This window comes from Heterocephalus glaber, unplaced genomic scaffold, assembly GCF_053883595.1.
Source record: "Heterocephalus glaber isolate CG9 unplaced genomic scaffold, H.glaber_assembly_v1.0 deba00001666, whole genome shotgun sequence".
Taxonomy (NCBI): domain Eukaryota; kingdom Metazoa; phylum Chordata; class Mammalia; order Rodentia; family Bathyergidae; genus Heterocephalus; species Heterocephalus glaber.
The window spans coordinates 10,667,694-10,688,091 of NW_028258406.1; the positions used below are offsets into that span (position 1 = coordinate 10,667,694).

The 20,398-nt window shown below is 39.0% G+C and overlaps 1 protein-coding gene across 5 annotated transcripts in view; it reads right to left on the reverse strand.

Moving 5' to 3' along the window:
* Olfm4 (olfactomedin 4) overlaps positions 1 to 20,398 on the reverse strand; it is a 120,422-nt gene that overhangs the window by 13,995 nt on the left and 86,029 nt on the right. For 4 of the 5 annotated variants that reach the window (XM_004844272.3, XM_087197297.1, XM_021257920.2 and 1 more), the window contains one exon: positions 1,386 to 1,538. In XM_004844272.3, coding sequence (XP_004844329.2) covers positions 1,386 to 1,538 — 153 coding nt within the window. Of the gene's footprint in view, positions 1 to 1,385; positions 1,539 to 6,625; positions 6,992 to 20,398 lie in introns of those variants that run through there. The other variant, XM_004844270.3, reaches the window with a different exon arrangement.

The window sequence follows — 20,398 nt, forward strand, 5'->3', positions numbered from 1 at the left end:
TTAGTGCTGTGCCTTTTCTGCTGATTAATTCAAGGACATTTTATTTCTTAAGAAGCTAGGTTCCTGGAGTAGTCAAACACATTTTCTTGGATGCTCATTTAAACTGAAGAATATTTATCTACCAATTCAGATTGAAAGTAGGATATCAGCCTCACTATAATTTTTGTTTTAAAAGATAACTACGTTGGATGTTGAGATGGCTAAACTTAAATTTCTCAGGAAAACTTATTTTGAAGCTTGTAGTAAAGCCAGAGCTCCTTGTAAATTAATGAAATTCTGTTAAATAATGCATAATGCAATTAGGCCTTAGTTTGGACTTCACCTGTGCAGAAAATAGGAGGCTTTCTAATTGATTTGTAACTTGGCTAAAAAACTAAAAGGGGTCAAAATTGGAATGCTAAATCACTTTGCTATTGCCAGCTCAGAAAATAGACAAACTCTTTAGGGTAACCTCCGCTGGCTAGAAAAAGCCAATAAGCAAAGGGTTCGAGTTGGGGTTTTAACCAAGGCTGAAAGACCTATTAGTCTTGATTCAAATTCCCAGTGAAACCTTCAATGTTGGTCTAATGCTGGACACACCTAATGAAATACTCTTTCTGAAAGACTAGAAATACCAAGAAAGCGACGAAGAGAAAAAGAAGGGAGAAAACAAACTGTAAATATGTATACATAGAGAGAGAGTGGCAGTGACAGAAAGAGAAAGAAAAAGAGGGAGGGAAAGAGGGAGAGAGAAAGAGAGAAGATATTGGGGCAAAAGAAGGGGGAAAAGAGAAAGAAGGAGGAGAAGGGGCCATATAAAAGTAAGAGACAACCAAAAGGAATCAAAAAACAAAAAAGAGGAAGAAGAAGAAAATTAAGAATTGAGAAGGAAAGTTAAAGAAAAATTAGAAGGGATGCACAAGAGGACAGACTGAGCCAAAAGGAGTAAGAAACAAAAGGAAGCAGGAATGGATTAGGAACAGAATAAAAGGTGAGATAAAAAAGAGAGAACTAAAGAGGATGGAGAAGGGAAAAGAAAAGGAAGCAATGCTGGAGGAAAGATCTAGCAGAAAACCAAAGGAAAGAAGAAATAACAAAACCAAATAAAAATAGCAGGCTTGAGGTTTGCAAGGGAAACTCACAGTCCCTTTCTGACTGTGTGAGGACCACAAACCTGGAATGCGTACTTCCCTGATTGAGGTAAGTAACCTCGACCCGGCTTTCCTGTTGAGTTCCCATTTTTCCCCACTGTATATGCTGTAGAATAAACATTTCAGTCACCATGCCATACAACATGCCATCTTTGTTACAGTAAAGAACAAAATGTTTTTAATGTCCTGAATAAGAATGTGCTTTGTTTTGCTTGTTGGTGTGTTATCATCAGAACATTTTTTGAAAACACTTACTTTAGAGAGCTCTGTCTCAAACTTCTGGGAAAGGATGTGAGCTGTGAATTCCAAGCGTTCCACTCTGACCACGGGAAAGGTGGTGTCTGGCATGGAGACGGAGCACTGGCAGATCCCATGGTCATTCACAGAGCCGGTGAAATTGGAAAATGGCTGTAAATAAAAAGGTGAGCATTAGTAATAAGCTGCAAAGTGAGCCCTTTTGGCAACAGGAGTGACAGGAATTGGCTTGTCAAAGGAGACCTTGGAGGCAAGCAAGTGGAGCCCAAAACATAAATGAATAGGAACAAGCTAAAACCTCTCTGTTTTCAGGAGGTGGTAACTACACAGAGTTTACCTGCATCTCAACTTGTTGGACTAAGGCTCTCTCTAATCAGAAGCTATTACCACTCCTGATTCTCCACTCCTGAGAAGTCTTCAAGGAAATTCTTACTGTCTCTTTGCAAAGAGATGGAAATAGAGACAGGATGAGAGTTCTAAGTTTGAATATCAATTCTACTTCTTACTCTATGTGACACTCCCTTAAATCTCAGTTACTGCTTCTGTAAAACAAAGATTCCCTGGTCACAGGATTCGTCCTCGGGATGAACCAAGTAATGTTACCCAGCACATAGTACTAACCAGTTCCTCTCACTTTCCTCTTTCCTTCTATTATTCATTTTCTTTCCCTAACCTTTACTGCAGCCTCAAACCAGATTCTACTATTGGAATGAGAAAAACCTATAGGATGTGGGCTATGGTGAAAAAAATATAATGCAAATTCATATTCTCCCCTTGGATGGGAAATTGTGTAATTAACATTTTCAAAATGGAAACAATGAAACCATTTGCTAAAAACTAAGTAGTGAATGAGTTTGGAGGTTTTGTGCAAATTTTTTTAAGTAAAATTCTCCAGCTTATCACTTGCAGAAAAGTCCTTTTAAAATATTTGATGTTTCTTTAAAATATTCAGACTCACACTTTAGTGCCACTGCATATTTTAAAATGACAGGTTTGAAAGATCCTGTTTTTCTTTTGTCCCCTTTGAACTACCCCAAGGGGATCCTGGCACAATTAACATTTTTTTATTACTATTATTGCCTTAAACAGTAAGTCTTGGCAGCCGAATGGCTGTCCCTTTTAAAGATCTCATCTGAAGGCCACCCTAAAGCTCACCTGTGGAGCAGTAGGCTGAGGGGTTCTATGAAACTATGAAGGAGAGAACAGAAAACTATGAAGAGACTCAGGCTGTGGCTCTCAAAGTTCAAGCCATCTGGCTACAGCTGGGGTTGCACGCTCTACGTCTCCCAATCTTCAAGACTCACAAACAACTTGGGCCTAGATGCTTCCTGTAATCAAGACCTCTTGGCCATCAGTGACCTCTGAGCCAATTAAGGCTTTTGCAATTAAGTTTTGTGGTTTTTGGTTTTTGTTCTTAGTTTAGCCTAAGCTTCTTTAGGATGAGTAGAGAGAAAAGAAAATGTGTGTACCTAAAACCCTCCATGCCAGGTAACTTCTTAACATTGACCTCAATTTTCTTTTTCAATTACATCCCCACACCTGTAGGAATAAGACAGAAAGGAGGTGGGACAGGCAGGTTTATGCTGAACATGGGGTGGAAGTGGGTTGGGTTAAAGGAGAAAGATCTTTGCCAGGGATGAGTAAGAACTGAACAACAAAGAGCAGCAGCCAGTCAGAGAGGCCGGCTTTTCTAGGACCCAGCCCTATTACTCCCTCTAAAGATAGAAAAACTCTGCATAAAGCATGCCAAGTCTTTTACAGAAAGGGCCCACATATCACAGTCTTTTGAAGAAACAGCTTATTATAATAACTGTCTAGCAAAAACAAGAAAAAATCTTGCATTGCAATTGACAAGGGGAGGTTAATTAGCTGCACAAGACAGGGTTGGACCATTCTTAGAGTTCTCTGAAAAGCTCTGTCAACTCAGGAAACAGTGGATATCATCAAGCAGTCTCCAGACAATCAAGAAGGAACTACTAGTTAACAACTTTTCGTCCTGAAGTTCACCTGAAAGACAGGCAAATAATTATGAGCCCTGCTGACAGCCATTCCACAGATTTCGATTGAATGTCTTGGTCCCAGTGTTGTGGACTCCCTGCTTCTACCCTGCTTATCATCGGCCCACTGTGCTCAGCTGACATCAAAATGGTCCATAAGTTTGATCAGTGTCTCCCCTTAGAGATATTTCTGCTCCTTGAATTCAAAGACAGTGAAGCTAATGGTGATGAGTCTGTCTCTGTGGTGAATGCTTAAACTCTACATGAGTGTAACATGGGGAATGGGAGACAAAGACAAATGTTTGTCTCCTTGGCCTTTGGAAGGATATATGATCCTCCTTATGGAAGGCAAATAGGACCCTGAATGTTTCACAAAATATCATATACACCTAGGTATCCACTCAGCCTATGATCAATTAGTATTTACCAATGTCTACAATATACCAGACTCTGGCATGTGAAAACAATTAAAACCAATTTCTGCCTAGAAATTAAACCCATTGTCACTATGAAAGTCTTGGGGAGTGGGGTATCTTCCTTTTTTTTTCCTTTTTTCCAACCAGTTCCATAGCCTGACATCAAAATCACATGCTCTGTGGTTTGTACAGTTTCAGTTACTGTGTGGAGCAGAGCACTGAGCCTTTTCCCTGTCTGTGAAATGAGGACCTGAAGGGCCCCTTCTTTGAAGACAGGTAGAGTACTCTGAGCACTACAGCCGAAGGTACAACTCACATTTGTGATTTAAGGTTGCAATTGGTTCTAATTAGCAGCCAAGTCTAAGTGCCCACAAAGATTTAAGGCATAAAATAATGGTACTCAACATTTTCAAAGTACAGAAAATGATGTGTTTGGAACCTGCTTAATGACAGTTACAAAAGGGTTTTTCACTATTTTTCAAAGAGCTCATCAAGCTGACAGCCAGACTCAGAAAATGAGTTTTATAGTGGGATTGACATCTAGTCCACTATAAAAAAAACATAGAGGTTAGAGTTATGATACTGGCTCACAAGAGAGAGATAAGTAAACTAGGAAGGAAATCTCTAAGTACAGTTTAACTACCATTCCTTATCTCCTTTTAAATATTTGTCTTCTTAACAGATGATCAACATTTGGAATTTCTCTATTTCTTAACCTCTACTTTATTTTCTATTATTTTAGTTGATGATCTCACTCGAACTTAGCTAGTGATGAAGCTCCATAACAAATTTTTATTGTTAACTCCATTATAAAAAAATGTCAGTAAGTTCTAATTGTCCCCAGGAATTTTTCAGTATTATGGGACGAAAGTATACAACTGATTTCTAACTACAAAGAATCCTTGTGCATATTTATGATTTCCAAAACTTTCTCTCCTTTAATGTACATCTCTATTCCCTGGAAATAGAAAATTACATATAGAGAGATGGTGTTCGCTATGCACAACCTCGAAATGAGTTAAAACTTGAGTGAAATAACTAAACTAGCATGCCCAAACCTGTATGCTGAACTACACAGTTCACCAACTTTGTGACTTCAACAAATGACTTCACCTCACTAAGCCTTAGTTTTAATATCTCTAAAGTGGGACAATTTATATGTAATGCAGTATTAGAAAGAAGAACAAAATTTTGTCATTTTCAAGAAAATGGATGGATCTGGAGACCATTATACTGAGTGAAATAAGCCATTCAGACAAATATGGCATGTTCTCCCTAATATGTGGAATCTTAAAAAGATGACAAGAAAGTAGAAAGGAAACTATTATTTCACAAGAAAAAGGAACTAAGGGAGAGGGAGGTAATAGGAAAATAGATTTGAACAAAATACATTATATGCACTGAAATTCCCCCAAGAAACATGACAATATGGGGGGCAGAGAAAGTGGGTGATGACAGGGTGTGAAATGATCACAATATGCCATGTCAATGCACAAATTTGCCAAAATGAAACCTCGTTAATCTGTACAACCAACCAAAAAAAGAGTGAAAAAAAAAAAAGAATAAAGGAACGAAACTGGAAAAAGAACAAAAATAAAATAGGTCTATTAATTTATTTGCCTCTTAAGATTAAACAGCATACACTAATTTTTGTACTTAACCTCGTCCCAACATTAATTAGGCACACAGTGAATATTATCGCTATGGTTTCTAGCTAGGTCCTATCCAAATGGTTTGTTAATCGCCACATTTTCATGATCCACATATTCCTGATACTACATAGGAAAACAAGCCCCCCAAAAAGGCTCTTCTTCCTCTTCTCCCATTTTCCCTTCCATTCAGACATGCTCATGTGAATATCTACCTGCCTGATTTGAGAGAAGAGACTAGATGTGCGGAGGGAAGAACTTCGATGGCGTTGGGGTCCTCTTCCCAAAGTCACATGGCAGCAAGTCTGACCCAGGATGGGTGACTGTTTCTTGCCCTCTCACCTTTCCCTTCCTCGATACCTATTCCCATTTCTTTAAAGAAGACCCAAAGAGGACTCATCACCCAGGGAACTGGGCTCACTATGCATCCAACACAGGGCTCCCAACTGGACTCACCCTTCATAATGCACGGTTTTTGTTGGTATGGCATGTTACTGAAGTTGCTGGCCATAGAAATGGCTCTAAGGATTTCCTATAAGGAAAACTGAAAATCATTAATATTCCCTCAGGAAATGTCTACATGGAGTGGCACTTTCCAATAACTCTTCTGCCTTATTTTTGTTACCCATCTTCCTTACAAACTAGAAGCAGAAAAACTGCCAGGACCCCCACCATAAGACTGAGACTGTCACTCTCTGCAGGTCTATTGTTCACCATGGGGGAGCAGAGCATGGCTCTAAGACACAAATCAACTGGATGAACTTTCCTGGAGTTTTGCTTGTTTCCATCCCATACTGCATATTATAATCACCTGGGGAAAGCTTTTTAAATATTTTTAATTTTGAAACATCTGATCTATGAGTAGGACCTAGGCATATGGACTTTTAGAATCTACCTGGCCACTGATCCTAATGTGCAACCCAACTGAGATAATCTTTAAAGCATAGATTCTTTCTCTGAAGCCCCCAGCTAGAGAACTGGGATATTGTTTCTCTTCCTAACAATTTAATTACTTCACACAGGTTTTAATTCATTTTCAGGGCACCTGCAATGAACAGAAAGCATCATAAATCTTTTAGAATGCCCAGGTCCAGCCATCCGTGAAATTGTATTCAAGTCTCCAAAAAGCAAGAGGAAGGGAACAAACATAGCTCACTGGGTTTCTGGGGATTCCTCACCTGGGACACAACACCACCTTCTGCCCAAGATGAGGCCACTGAAGCTTCCCAAGGAACTGTAGTTGGACCTTCAGGTTGAGCTAAAGTTGGAGCCAAGGAATAGCCAGAGGTAATGGGTACCACAGTCCCAAAAGCAGGATCAAAGAGGAACAGAAAGGCTAGCCAGAAGGCAAGTCCTTGAGTCATCTTGTCCTCTTAGCTGGAGCCACTTGCTTCTGCACAAACTCCAGGGGTTTCTTATAGTGTTCAGTGGGGATTTCTCAATGACAGTTTGTGGGGAAAGAGGAAGCAGCCAGGGAACACATGACCCAACCCAGGAGGGTCAGGACACCCAGGTACCTGACTCACATGCACACCTGTCACTGAGCCCCACTCTGTGACCTGCTCTTAGATCCAGATTATCCCTTGCCAAATATTTACTCAAATGTGCTTTATCAAGCCCAAAATCTGGGGTTTTCAACATGTTACTTCCTTGAAAGACATTGAATTGATTTATTCTTTGTGGTTGAGATAGAGTTTGGAGGATCCAAGAAGGAAAAGCAAACTTTGGTCTTTTGTGTAGAAGCACTTTTAAGCATTCTGTCTCATTTTACTGAGGGCTGCTTTCCTGAGAAAATGGGGAGACTTGCTTTTGAGACTGTGGCTCTCCCCCAGAGCTGTGTGAAGCTCCCTCTTTGGTTCTCACTGTCCAGGTTACCTCAGACCTGTCCCTCACAGTATCTGTCTCTAAATCAAGTTCTCTCAAAACCTCCACTGTGAAGAAGAGATCAGCAGGGCTTTGTTCCCTAGAAATCTAGACAGTACTCTGCACTATGTGGCACTTACTTCTGAGAGCTTGATGTAGGGAAGGGAAAGATTCCAAGCAAACAGCAGGTACCAAGATGACACAAGGCCTGCTCCCTGAGGCCCAGGTGTTGCCTCAGACTTGATCAAGGAGGCCCTGTGGTGAGAGGTTTCCCTCCCCAGCAGTCCATCTGATCTCCACTGTCCCTGCCCCTCTTGTGAGCTAGACAGGCATTGGAGACTTCAAGGGAGTGAGGAATAGGATGCCTTCTCTCTCACCCAGCCCCACCGGCCATGGGCTTCAGGCTTTATTTAGGTCTCTCCATTACTTCACACATCTTTGTGATCTCTGCCTTCCTATAGAGTAAAAAAGATATTGACCTGAACTTAAAATACAACTGGGTCCCTCACAAGTCAGTGGCCTTGGCCAGATCACTGAGCCTCTAAGGGTTATATCAATTTCTAAATTGTTATAATTAAATAAAATATTGCACTGAGAATTGCTTATAGGCTTTGAAGTACTATACAAATGTCAGCTTTTTGCTTTCATGTTTAATTTCCTAAAGCCTGGATCAATGCTAATGTTGGGTTCAAAATAAAGAAAGCAAGCCCATGCCCCACTCCATCCCTGTCCCAAACCGGGAGCACTTTGAGAGACCTGGTTTGAAGGGTTCTTTCATAGCTTGATCGTACAGACTCTTCAAATTCTCAGAATAAACATAGTGCTAATGTGAGCACTTAGGCGGACTCCCCAAAGTTGTACTTTTTGAACAGTTGTAACACACAGGAAAGAGATCCATATAGTTATCACCATACTTTAATTTTCATGTTATTAAAAACCAATGCCCAAACAGAATCTTAAGCCCTTGGTACACTTATTCAGATATTCAGGAAAGGAGGCAGGCAGAAAAAATGCAAGTAGATAAATAGAAGTAAAGGAAGGAGAAGACATAGGGAAAAGGGAGAAAGGCAAATTTACCTCATTTGGGTCAATCCAAGGTCACCTTAGGCTGCATCCTCAGTCCAGTATCCCTCACAGCTCCCTGACTCAGAGGGCTGAGTGGCTCATCCAGACCAGTTTCCCCAACTTCAAGGTCCACATCACCCCAGCCACCCTAGCTCTTGTTGCCACCTTTATCCACTCTCTGCACTGAAATAGATTTGTTGAACCGCCCAAGGATATATTCTCAGGCCAATCTAATTCCCATATCATGTGGATGTGGGAAGGAAAAGCAGCTAGAAGAGACCCAGAGAGGACAGGAACACTTCCCCAGAAGCTTTCTAGCTTCCACCTACATCACCTATTCCAATGGCTATCTGTGATGAAAATAAAGGTCAGCAACGGGTGATTCACAGCCAGCTGTTAGGGGATAAGAAAAGTATTTTTAATCCCTGTTTCTCAAATTCTGCTCTATGTAGGATTGCTAGATTTAGCAAATACGAATATAGGTACCTAGTCTCAATTTGAACTTTCAAAAAATAACTAGTTTTAGTATAAGCACAGTGGTGCCTTGGTTCATGAACTTAATTTGTTTTATGACTTTGGGGAAGATGGCCACAGTTGTTTATCACCCGACATGGAGTTTGTGAATGGAAGAAAAATTTTGTTGAACACTTTGGTTTGAGACGCACATTGTTTGCGAACAGAGGCATTCTCGAACCAAGGTATTACTGTATGTCCTAATGCAATATTTGGGACATACTTACATTAAAATATATTGCCTATTTAACATTTAAATTGAATTATATAACTTGTCTTTTATCTAGAAACTCTACTATTGAAACAAAATGAGGACTGTGAAATTCATTGTTCCCTAATAGAAGCAATTCAGCCTTGGTCTCTTTGGCCTAATGTTCTGCACTCTTAGATGCCTAGTCCAAGACAGGGAAATCATAGGGCATATGTGAGAATGAAAATTGGCACACTGAATCCATTATTCTAAGACTGAATGCTGTGAATATGGGTAGAGATAGGAGAGCATGTCTCTACATCCCATCTCAACTCCCCTCTTCCTCCTGATTCCCATCAAAGCAAAGGGCAAAATCTGTTGTCATTTGTTCATACCCTCTGCCTGTGACTACAGTGAGCTTTTCTTGACCCTTCTTTTCCAAGAACATAAAAAAGGAAAAAAACCCATTAACAATGGTTACCTGGTGTCATGACTACATTTGAGGGCTTCAGTGGCCAATCCTTTGGAAGACCCCTTACCGGAGAGGTTGTTCTTCTGCATAAAATGGGGCAGCACTTCTCCCCAACACAAAAGTACCTTAGCCAAGAGAACAACTACCCTACTGTGCTCCTAAGCTGCTTGTTAATGTATGTATCCATAGTTTCCAGAATAAAACTTTAATCTCTTTGGTAGATTCAAATGCACAAAAGCATTGCAATGCCTCGGTAATGAGATTATTAATAATAATAGTGTGATCAGTTCCTCTGCAAATACCTTTGTCCTGAAAAACAACAGGCTTCCTGTTATTTGACAGCCTCAAAGACAAAAAAAATGATCCAGGCCATAAAGCAAACAGTGCTTTATTTATAAAAATGTATTCCCTCTAGAGTAAGAGGTCACTGAAATTCACCTGAATAATACAGCATTCTTCACTGACAGATTCAAAGAAAGTTCCTATTTATGCACTTAGTTAGGGGAGCTCCCCAAAGGTGTATTTCTTGAACAGTTGCAACACACAGGAAAGATATCCATATAGTTATTGCCTTAATTTAGTCCTCCTGTTACTAAAAACCAACGCTAAACATACTGCAGTACTGTCAGAATATAGTTCCCTTATAGGTATCTGATTTATACAAGAACAATAGAGGATGTGGTTGGTCTACAGATTGACAATTGAAGCTGTGTTGCTGTAACCTTTTCATGTAATTGACTATGTCCTGAACTACCCTCAAATCTCCGTGAAATCTCTGTTAGCAATACCAGTAAATTACATGTAGATAAGTAATCAATTGACACCATTCATTCACACTGAAAAGCAGTCCCTTAGTTAACAATGTGTGTCAGTGCCTACTATGTGCAAAGTATCAGACCCTATGATGAGTTATAAAGAAAGAAGAAAGGAGAAATTTGCTAAAGAAAATGCCTAGTTATTTAGAGATAACAGGCCACTTCAGGAAATATGCTGGGAATAAAAACAACAAATTGAATACAACACCAATTGCATCACCACTGAAGTCGAGGGTGACCCAGCCCAGGTGGATTAATGTGTGAAGAACTCACCAGTGGTGAACTTTCTGAGGATAAAGACTATGGCCTCATCTATTTCAAATCCCCAGCACCTAGCCCAGTGCTGGCACTTGGTGCCCAATAAATATCTACACACTGAGTAATATATTTAATAAATGAATGAACACATGCATGGAATCAATAGACTTAACAAAAAAATGTGAAGGAAAGGTCTAAAGGGGTAGGGGAAGTGAGAGGAGTAGGGGAAAGGAGAGAAGGGAAAGGAAAAAATATGAGAAAATTTAAAAATTGAAACAAAGTCTTTGTAAATAGGGAGAGGTGGAGGGGTTGAAGGGAGGGCAGGGGAATGGGGAAAAATAAGAACCAAGATACATCATGTAAAGGTACAAGTTCTCAACGATGAATGTAACTGTATTGTATACCTAAAATGTACCAATAAACTTAATGGAAAAAATGTGAAGAAATTCTTAACAACTATTGGAGAAAACACACATTGCTCAAATAGTACTGGAGAAAAGGAAGAGAATTTCAAGGGAGAAAAATTTCCTGAGTAAAAGAACTCAGACAAGCTGAATTCTCTACAGGGTAATGATTATGCCCATGCCCTCGCAAGCTCCCATCACCAACCCTAGCAACGCATCCTCGCATCAGAACTACAAAGGCTGCTCTCCAACCAACTCAAACCCTCAATTTAACTTTCTAACTCTAAAATTTCCTACATTGGAAACTACCTAGATTTGACCATCTCATCATGGCCTGGTATATTCAAACCTCAAAGTATAAAATTTTCAACTAAATACTTATATTTTCAATCTGCAGCAAAGAGAAAATGCAAAACCAAACTAGTAAAGGGGGCAACTATTAGATACCAACACAAACTCCTATGCAAATCCTGAAAGGAAATAACAGGAGAGTTAAAAGTTACCAAATATTAATTGGGGTGGGGGAGAAACATTACATACTCCACAGAGGAATTCTAGACAGATGATCTCCAACAGTTCTCAGAAGACTTTCTGTCAAGAAACACACTCTAGTTCTTTGAGATATCTCCATACTGATTTCCACAGTGGTTGCACCAGTATGCACTCCCACCAACAATGGAGAAGGGTTCCTTTCTGTCCACACCCCTGCCAGCATTTGTTATTGGTTGATTTCTTAATAGCAGCCATTCTTTCTGGGATGAGGTGGAATCTCAGCGTTGTTTTCATCTGCATCTCTCGAATGACCACTGATGTTGAACATTTTTTCATATATTTATTTGCTGCTTTTACTTCTTTGTCTGAGAAATGTCCCTGCTGGGTATCTTCCCCAAAGAATTAAAAGAATCATACCACAGCGATATATGTGCACCTATGTTTATAGCGGCACAGTTTGTAATAGCTAAAGCTTTGTTTCCATGTTTTTCCCAAGTGCCCATCAACTGGAAACTGGATAAAGAAGATGTGGTTTTTTTATAAAATGGAGCACTACTCAGCCATAAAGAATGAGAAACTAGAGACATTTATAGCTAAATGGATGCATATTGAGGCCATATTCTTAAGTAAAATAAATAGGACACATGTAAATTCCAAATAGTTTCTCTAGTGTGAGAAACTGAAAGTGTAAATAAGGATTAAAATGATTAAAATGAAAAAATTGATAATTTGAAATAGGAAAAGGTTCAAAGGTGTAGGGGTGGTGGGAGGGGAAGGGAAAAAGGAAGAAAGGAAAGGAAAAATTATGAGAAAAGAAAAGAAATGGAAATAAAATCTATGTAAATAGGGAAGGGTGGAGGGGGTGAAGGGCACACAGGTAATGGGGGAAAAATAAGAACAAAGATACATCATGTACAGGTACAAGCACCCAATGATAAATGTAAACGTATTGTATACCTAAAATGTACCAATAAAAGAATTTAAAAAAAAAAAAAAAGAAACACTCTACCCCCACCACCAGGGGTGAATGAACTCAGGAGACATCAAACCTCAGGCTCATCTCTGCACCCTGGCAGATGGAATCTGCACAGCAATCTAGAAGCAAAGATTGTCCCCAAATTCCTCTCACCATTTCTTGACTACTGTACCGAGATACTCTTCATCTCACCCCAAAATATAACAGAGTTTTCCACATTTTTTGGATATTATAAATCATTTGGCTATCTGTCAAAGGCCAACTAATTTGGTTTCTCCAAACAGAGGCAAAATGCTTCATCTTTTTGTTTATCTGTCTCATTGCCAAAGTCTCTGTTTGCTTCATATCCAAACCACCTGAGTTATAATATCCAAGTTCTTAGCAAGACCTGTTTTATCCATAGTTAGTTGTACATATTTATCCCTACACACCTCTTGCTGTTAGATAGAGGCAAACTCTTGTTGTACCTACTATATGAGATGTCACCTGGAAATACTCACAGTAACCACTACAGCAGCGTTTTCAGATTTACTTATGCTGCATTCATCAGTTTTCCATTACTGTAATTTTAAAAAACACCAGAGCTGATAAACTTTTAAAAAGGAAAGCTTAATTTTGGCTCACAGTTTCAGAAGTTTTACTCCATGGACAGTTGGCCCATTGCTTTTGTGAGGTATTACATATTGTCAGGGAGTGTGGGGTGGAGCAAACTTTTTACCTCTTTTTTTTTCCATTTAGTTTATTGGTACATTTTAGGTATACAGTACAGTTACATTCATCATTAGGATCTTGTACCCTTACATAATGTATCTTGGTTCTTATTTTTTTCCCCATTCCCCTGCTCTCCCTTCACCCCCTTCACCCTTTCCTATTTACAAAGACTTTGTTTCCATGTTTTTCCTTTTCTCATATTTTTTCTTTTCCCTTCTTTCTTTTCCCCTACCCCTCCTACTTCCCTTACTCCTTTAGATGCTTTCTTCCTATTTCACAGTGCCAATTATACATTTTCATCCTCATTTACACTTTTACTTTCAGAATTCCAGGGAGCAGTTAGTCAAGAAAAATGGCTATTATACACTATTCGGTATTTACACATGTGTATCCTATTTATTTCACTTAAGAGTATTGCCTCAATGTACATCCACTTAGCTATAAATGTCTCCAGCTTCTCATTCTTTATGGCTGAGTAGTACTCCATTTTATAAATAAAACACATCTTCTTTATCCAGTCTCCAGTTGATGGGCAATTGAGTTGTTTCCAAGTTTTAGCTATTACAAACTGTGCCGTTATAAACATGGGTGTGCATATATCACTGTGGTATGATTCTTTTAATTCTTTTGGGAAGATACACAGCAGAGGAATAGCTGGGTTGAATGGGACTTCTAAGCCTACTTGTTTGAGATGTCTCCATATTGACTTCCACTGTGTTACCTCTTGGCAGCTGTAAAGCATAAGAAAAGAAGAGCCCAGTTTCCCACAGTCCCCTTTGAGGACACACCTTCAATGACCTAAAACTTCCTACTAGGACACATCTTTTAAAGTTTCTACCACTTCTCAATGGCACCAATCTGAGGAGAAAACCTTTAACAAACAGGACTATAAGGAACATTCCAGAACCAAACTATAGCATATTCCTTTTACCTTTCTGATTTTTCTATTTCCTGTCCAAATTTTCTCAAGCCTTGTGCTATATATTGAATGTTTGTGCCCAAAAAAAATTTATATGTTGAAATATTAGCCCCAGTATAATGATATTAGGAGAAAGGGCTGTTGGGAGCTAATTAGGTCATAAGGGTAGAACCTTCATGGTGGGATGTGTCTTTATAAAAAGACCACAAAGAGCTCTTAGGCTACCATTCTACCATCTGAGGACACAATGCAAAGTTAGCAAAACCCAGAAGAGAGCCCTCACCAGAATCTATCAAGATTAATTTTAGATTTCCAGCTTTCAGAACTGTCAGAAGTAAATTTCTGTGGTCAAGAAAACACCAAGTTTATGGTACTTTGGTATAGCAATCCAAACTAAGACACTGCAAATGTTAGCCCAAGCATGATGTACAAATTCTGTACTTGATACTTAAGGGAAGCCAATGTAATAAGAAAGGCAAAGAGTGCAAAACACTGCACAAAAACTGTTGCATCTACCAACTTCTTAGCTAGGTAACTTTGGGCATAAAAATACAGCATAACATGTCATATGTGAGCTTTACAGTATAGTAACCACTAGCCACATACAGCTATCTATGGAACACTTGAAATATGGCTAGTCTAATCTATGTTGAAACTAAAAAGCATACATATATATATATACATATTATATATGCATTGGATTTCAAATATTTAGTGTGGTGAAAAAATGTAAAATAATTGATCATACATTGAAATGTAAATTTTAAATACCTTGAAATAAATAAAATATTTTATTAAAATTAATTTTATCTATATTTACTTTGTGATTATTAAATTTTTTATTACATTTGTGGCTTGCATTGTATTTGTATTTCACAGTGCTACACTAAAGAAAGCAGCATGATTAGCTATGATGGAGAAGTTTCTGGAGATTACCAGAACATAGGAAGTTGTATCATATGTCTGTTTCTAGGAAGTTAGCTAACTAGGTGGATTGCTGTCAGCAGATTTCAAGTTTAACATTTCTTCACAAATGTTAAATGTTACTGAAACTATCTCCGAAGAACCTCAAGACAAAATTAGAAAATCGTTTCTTCATCTAAAAAAGCATATCAGATGAAAGAAATGAAAAATATATCAATGCTACTTGAGACAGTGTGAAAGAATCATGTTAAGAATTATCTTTCCAATAAAAGTCACTAGGTGATTTATTTGCACCTTCATTTTTAAAAATTGAAAGATTTCACATAAATTTCTATGTTCGGGGGTCCTTTGGTAGAAGAAAGGAAGTTATCATAACACCAAGCCTACATCCCCCCTGATCACAATGAGCTGGATCTAAGAAGCATCAAACCTTCTAGATGTACACACTTGACAAGTTACCACAGTCCACACCAACCACACCACGTTTCTTTCCTTTATATAGTGCCTTGGCTAGTCCATATAGATCTTTCAGTGTACACTTATTGTTTTAAGATACTAAATTTGGAAAATTTGCTTTTCAGAAGCAAAGAAAATTTTAAAAAGTAAAATAAAAGAATAGCCAGGTATGGTGGTGCATGCCCATAATCCCAACACTCTGGGAGGCTGACACAGGAGGATCTCAAATTCTAGACATCCTGGGCCACTTAGCAATTTAGTGAAAACTTGCCTCAAAATAAAATTTTTGTAAAAGGCTGGGGATATAGCTCAATATGAAGGCCTTAGATTCAATTCTCAGTACCACACACACACACACACACACACACACACACACACAAAAGTAGCAATTTGGATATTGCACTTCCCCCTATTTCATCAGGAGAACATCATAATGTTAAAATATATTACCAAGGATAATATGCTGTATCACTAAACTTAGATTTATGAGTTCTGGAAAACAATCAGAGCACAATGAAACATGTTTTAAACTGCTATTTAAATGGAACAAAACTTAATGAATCATTAAATGAAGCAATGGCCAAACATGTGCACCAAATTTATGCAAATAAATTTTACAGAACTACCAAATAACTCAACCTCATCTATAATTACATAAGTGTAACTGAAGAGGGCTATTGGCTTGTCCATCCTCATCCTCATTTAACAAACTTCACCTTGCAGCATTGACTTGTGGGTATGACTTAGCTCCTGTGAAGCACACAGCAAAATGAAAATTCTGGGCCCATGTTAAAGAATGATTAAGAATTCTAAGACAGTGATAGCAAAGAGTTAAACCAAGTGTGAAGTTCTTTGAGATGTGGGGCCCTGTGTGACCAGAGCTGTATCCCCTTAAAGCTCAACTTTAGCTACAATGCAGCATCTAATCAGCCCTGGGGGTGCTAGGAAAGTCATTCTGTGGGAGGAAAAAATCTCCCACAGAGAGACTTGAAATGTTATTTTCTCATCTATATTATCTAAAACTGGATTTAACGGCATCACATTAGCAGAGGTACTCTTGGAGCTGCCACCTGTGCCCATCTAGCTGCAACTGACAGCCAATAGCTAGAACCTCAAAGACCCAGAAATATTGTGAGGAGAGGATCCGGGGCTTCTCTGATTTAATCATGCTTTTAAGAGTTTTGCACTTCAGTTGATATGTAATTGTATTATATGGCTTCAGATTTCCTTAGTGTATACAAATCTTGCTACTATACTTCGAGTTCAAAGGATTATTGCTTTGAAGTCACCATGAAAATTAATGTTTAATGAAAAGTTTACAAGATTATTTTTAAATAAGTACATTTGTAAAACATTAACCTGAATTGTTTAAGTTTATTGCTTAGTTATAACTCTCTGGAGATGAGACTAACCACTGCCAAGTACAAATAGTGCATACCCCATCCTGACCCAGTATCCCCCTCCCTCTCTCTGGGGTAAACAATCTAGTTTTGCTATGCTTGTGCATGGTTAAATTTTGGTTTTTATGTGTAGGTATAGGTCTCTCTCTGTGAATGTTTGGTTTTATTTTTGTCCTACTGCATTCTCATTTCCTTCATTAATAGAATAGAGAAAGGAACAATAGTATGCTTATTGATAGAATTGTTCCTTCGCTTATTTACAAATACTTGATGACTGTGTCCTAAATGTTAGGCACTGTTGTAGATGCTGGGAGATATATCTAGGGAACTAGAAATCCCTGCCCTGATGGATCTAACAGTTTATTTAAGACAGAAAATGGAAAATTAGAGTAAGTAAAATACATAGTATTCTGGATGATATTAAGTGTCATGGGAAATAAACTCAGTAGGAAAGAGAAGTAGGGGAATGTATGGGGTAGGTGCTGCATGTTAAAGTAGAATAATCATGGAAACCCTCATGAAAAGGGGACAACTGAGTAACATATAAAGGTGGGAAGGAGGAAGACATAGGGCTATGTGAAGGGGAAATGCAAAGCCCTCAGGTAGGTATTTCACCTGTATTGAATGACACAGCAGGGAAGTCATGAAATGAGCCACAGGAGAGTAGTCTGAGGTCAGGGGAGCGACACTTTGTATAATGGCATCAAGGTCATTGGGAGGATTTAGATTTTACTCTGGACAGATGGGAGTCATTTGAGTAGAGAAGCAAAGTGGTCTGATGTATATTTTAATAGGAGCACTCTGCCTGCTCTGTAGATATTTGTCTGTGCTGAGCCAAAGCAAAAAATGGAAGCCAGGTTAGAGACTCCTAAACTAGTCAAGACAGGAGATGATGAATGTTCAGCCCAGGGTGCCAGCACTGAAAACGGTAAGACACAGCCACATTCTGTATGACACATGATGTTACCGAGGAAAACATAAGCTGTGGGCTATGAAATAAGAGAGGACTCAAGGGAAACTCTGAAGTATTTGCTCCCATCAAATGGAAGAATGAAGCTGGCTGAAGTGGAGAAGACTAAAGAAGGAGCATGTTCTGAGAGAAAATCTGGAGGCTTAGTTTGGGAATATAAAGTTGGAAATGACTTTCAGACATCCAGGTGGAGATGATATTTGCATAGTTGACTCTGTGAGTCTAGGATTAAGAGGAGATATCCAGGTTCATAATAAATATTTAAAAACTGTTAGCATAGCAATTATATTTAAACCCATGAAACTCAGAGAACTCAGCAATGGAGTGAGTATTGAAAGAAAAGAAAAGATGTCTAAGATCTGAGATCTGAGAGGTTCTAAGATTAAAAGTCAGGGAGATGTAAAGCTACCAGCCAAGGAGATGGAAAGGAGCTGCCTGTGAAGTCAGAGGAAAGCCAGGCAAGTGTGACGTCCTTGAAGCCAAATGAAGAAAGAATTTCAAGGAGAGAGCAATAGACAGTATCGAATGATTCAAATGGATCAGATGTGATGAGAAGACTGAGAAATGAGATAGGATGTAGGGACACTTGGATCTTGGTCATGGTGACCTTTATGAAAATGGTGTCAACAGAGGAGGCATGATGACGGAGTCCACAGGGAACAAAGAGAAAGAAATTATAGATCTCAACATAGGCATCTCTGAGAAGAGTTTTGTTTAAAGGGGCATCAAATATAGAGACCAAATGAGATAGTGTGTGAAAGCACTTTGAAAGTTATAGAAGCACTATGTAAATGCTGAATATGATTGTTAGAAATGTACCTGCTATCTACTGAGGATATGGCCTTCAAAATGTCAGTTAGTCTAGACAATCACTGTGCTTAGTTAAAGCTTTTTTACCCTCCAAAGATCAAGTCCTTATTAAGCTCATGGCAAGTCAATAAATGGAAGTTCAAAGACTCCTGGCAATAATAGGCAGGGTCTACAAAGTTTCTCCCAACTTGGTTACACAATCTGACAAGGAAACACAGAACAAGGAAAAAGTCAAAAGTTTGATACACAAAGGAAAGTTATAGTTCCTCTTTTGAAAAAGACTTCTTTGTTCTTCCAGGATTAAGAAAGTTTCTGGGAAAATCTTCAAGATAATCAGTATATATTGTTTGATTACACAATTGAGATATTATAAATGAGAAACTTCCAGTAAGAAAAGTGTCCTCACCTACTACTCGTAAAATTGAACACTCTTGATGATATCACTGGATGTTTCAATTGTTCAAAATGAGCATCTGTCCTGCTCAGTTCAGGATATCATGTTAATTTTTTTGTTCCTGGAAATACGAACACAATTATACAATATGCTTACAAGACAAAATCTATAGGCTTAAAGCTGAGTGTTCCATCCCAGGCTCCTCTATCCCTTGGGGACTCAGGCTATAGCCAGCCAGCCAGGCTGCCCTGCTCAGACCCCTGACCACGAGAGGCCTGTGGGGGTCACTCCTGGAGCAAAAGCTGTGAGCTGAGGCCCAGGTGGGAAGACAGATGCCTATTCATTCATAGAGATCTATGCACCAGTTCATTCACTCCACAGATGTGGCAGACAATATATTCTAGGACAGTGATTGCAAACCTTTTAGAAACTGAGTCCCCAAACTGCAACTTGAAACCCACACTGCAATTAAACCTAAATATCCAATGCTCAGCTTCTGGGGTGATGCTGGGGGGTCTTGGTTCACACGCTGCCAGAGCAGGCCCTGTGTGCCTGCTGAGACACACATGCCATAGGTTCACCACTGCTCTAGGCCAACACAGTCCAGGACAAACATAACACAAGCCTCATACATGACTTTAAATTTTCTAATAGCCACATTTAAAAGAAATTAACAACAATTAATATTTTTGTTTAACACACCAAATCTTAAGACTTCTAATAAATACTCAATATTAAAAATTATGAACGATGTAAAATTATTCTATGTCATCTTTTTGCACTAAGTCCTTGAAATCCAGTATGTGTTTTACCCCCCAGCACATATGTCTCAATTGAGAGGACTACATTTCAAGTACTTAGTAGGCACCTGTGCTAGTAGTCACCACTCAGAACAGAGCAGCTGTAGGCACAGGGATTCCACAGGAAGAAATCAACTGTCTTAACTGTAAGAAGACTATAGAGTTAGGGGTAAAGAAGCCTCAGATAGGCTGTTAGAATGGAGTCAAAAGTGAGTTAAAGGCTACATGTCATTGGCACGCAAGAAAATAGCACCTAACCGAACTGGAGGTCATGAGAGTGAGAAAGCCACTTAGTAAGAGAAGTCTTAGCACCCCACCCCCCGCCCCAGTCAACCCAAAAGTAAGAATCAAAGGGATTGAGAGGCAGAGACAGAAAAAAGAAGACAGAGGGACAGTGTCTGCAAAGCTCTGGGAATAAAAAAGAATATGGCATGTGCTAGGAAGTTCATATCATTCACTCTTGCCAGACCATAGAATCTGATGAGGAGAGTAAAACCTGAGCCCTCATCCCAGAGAGGG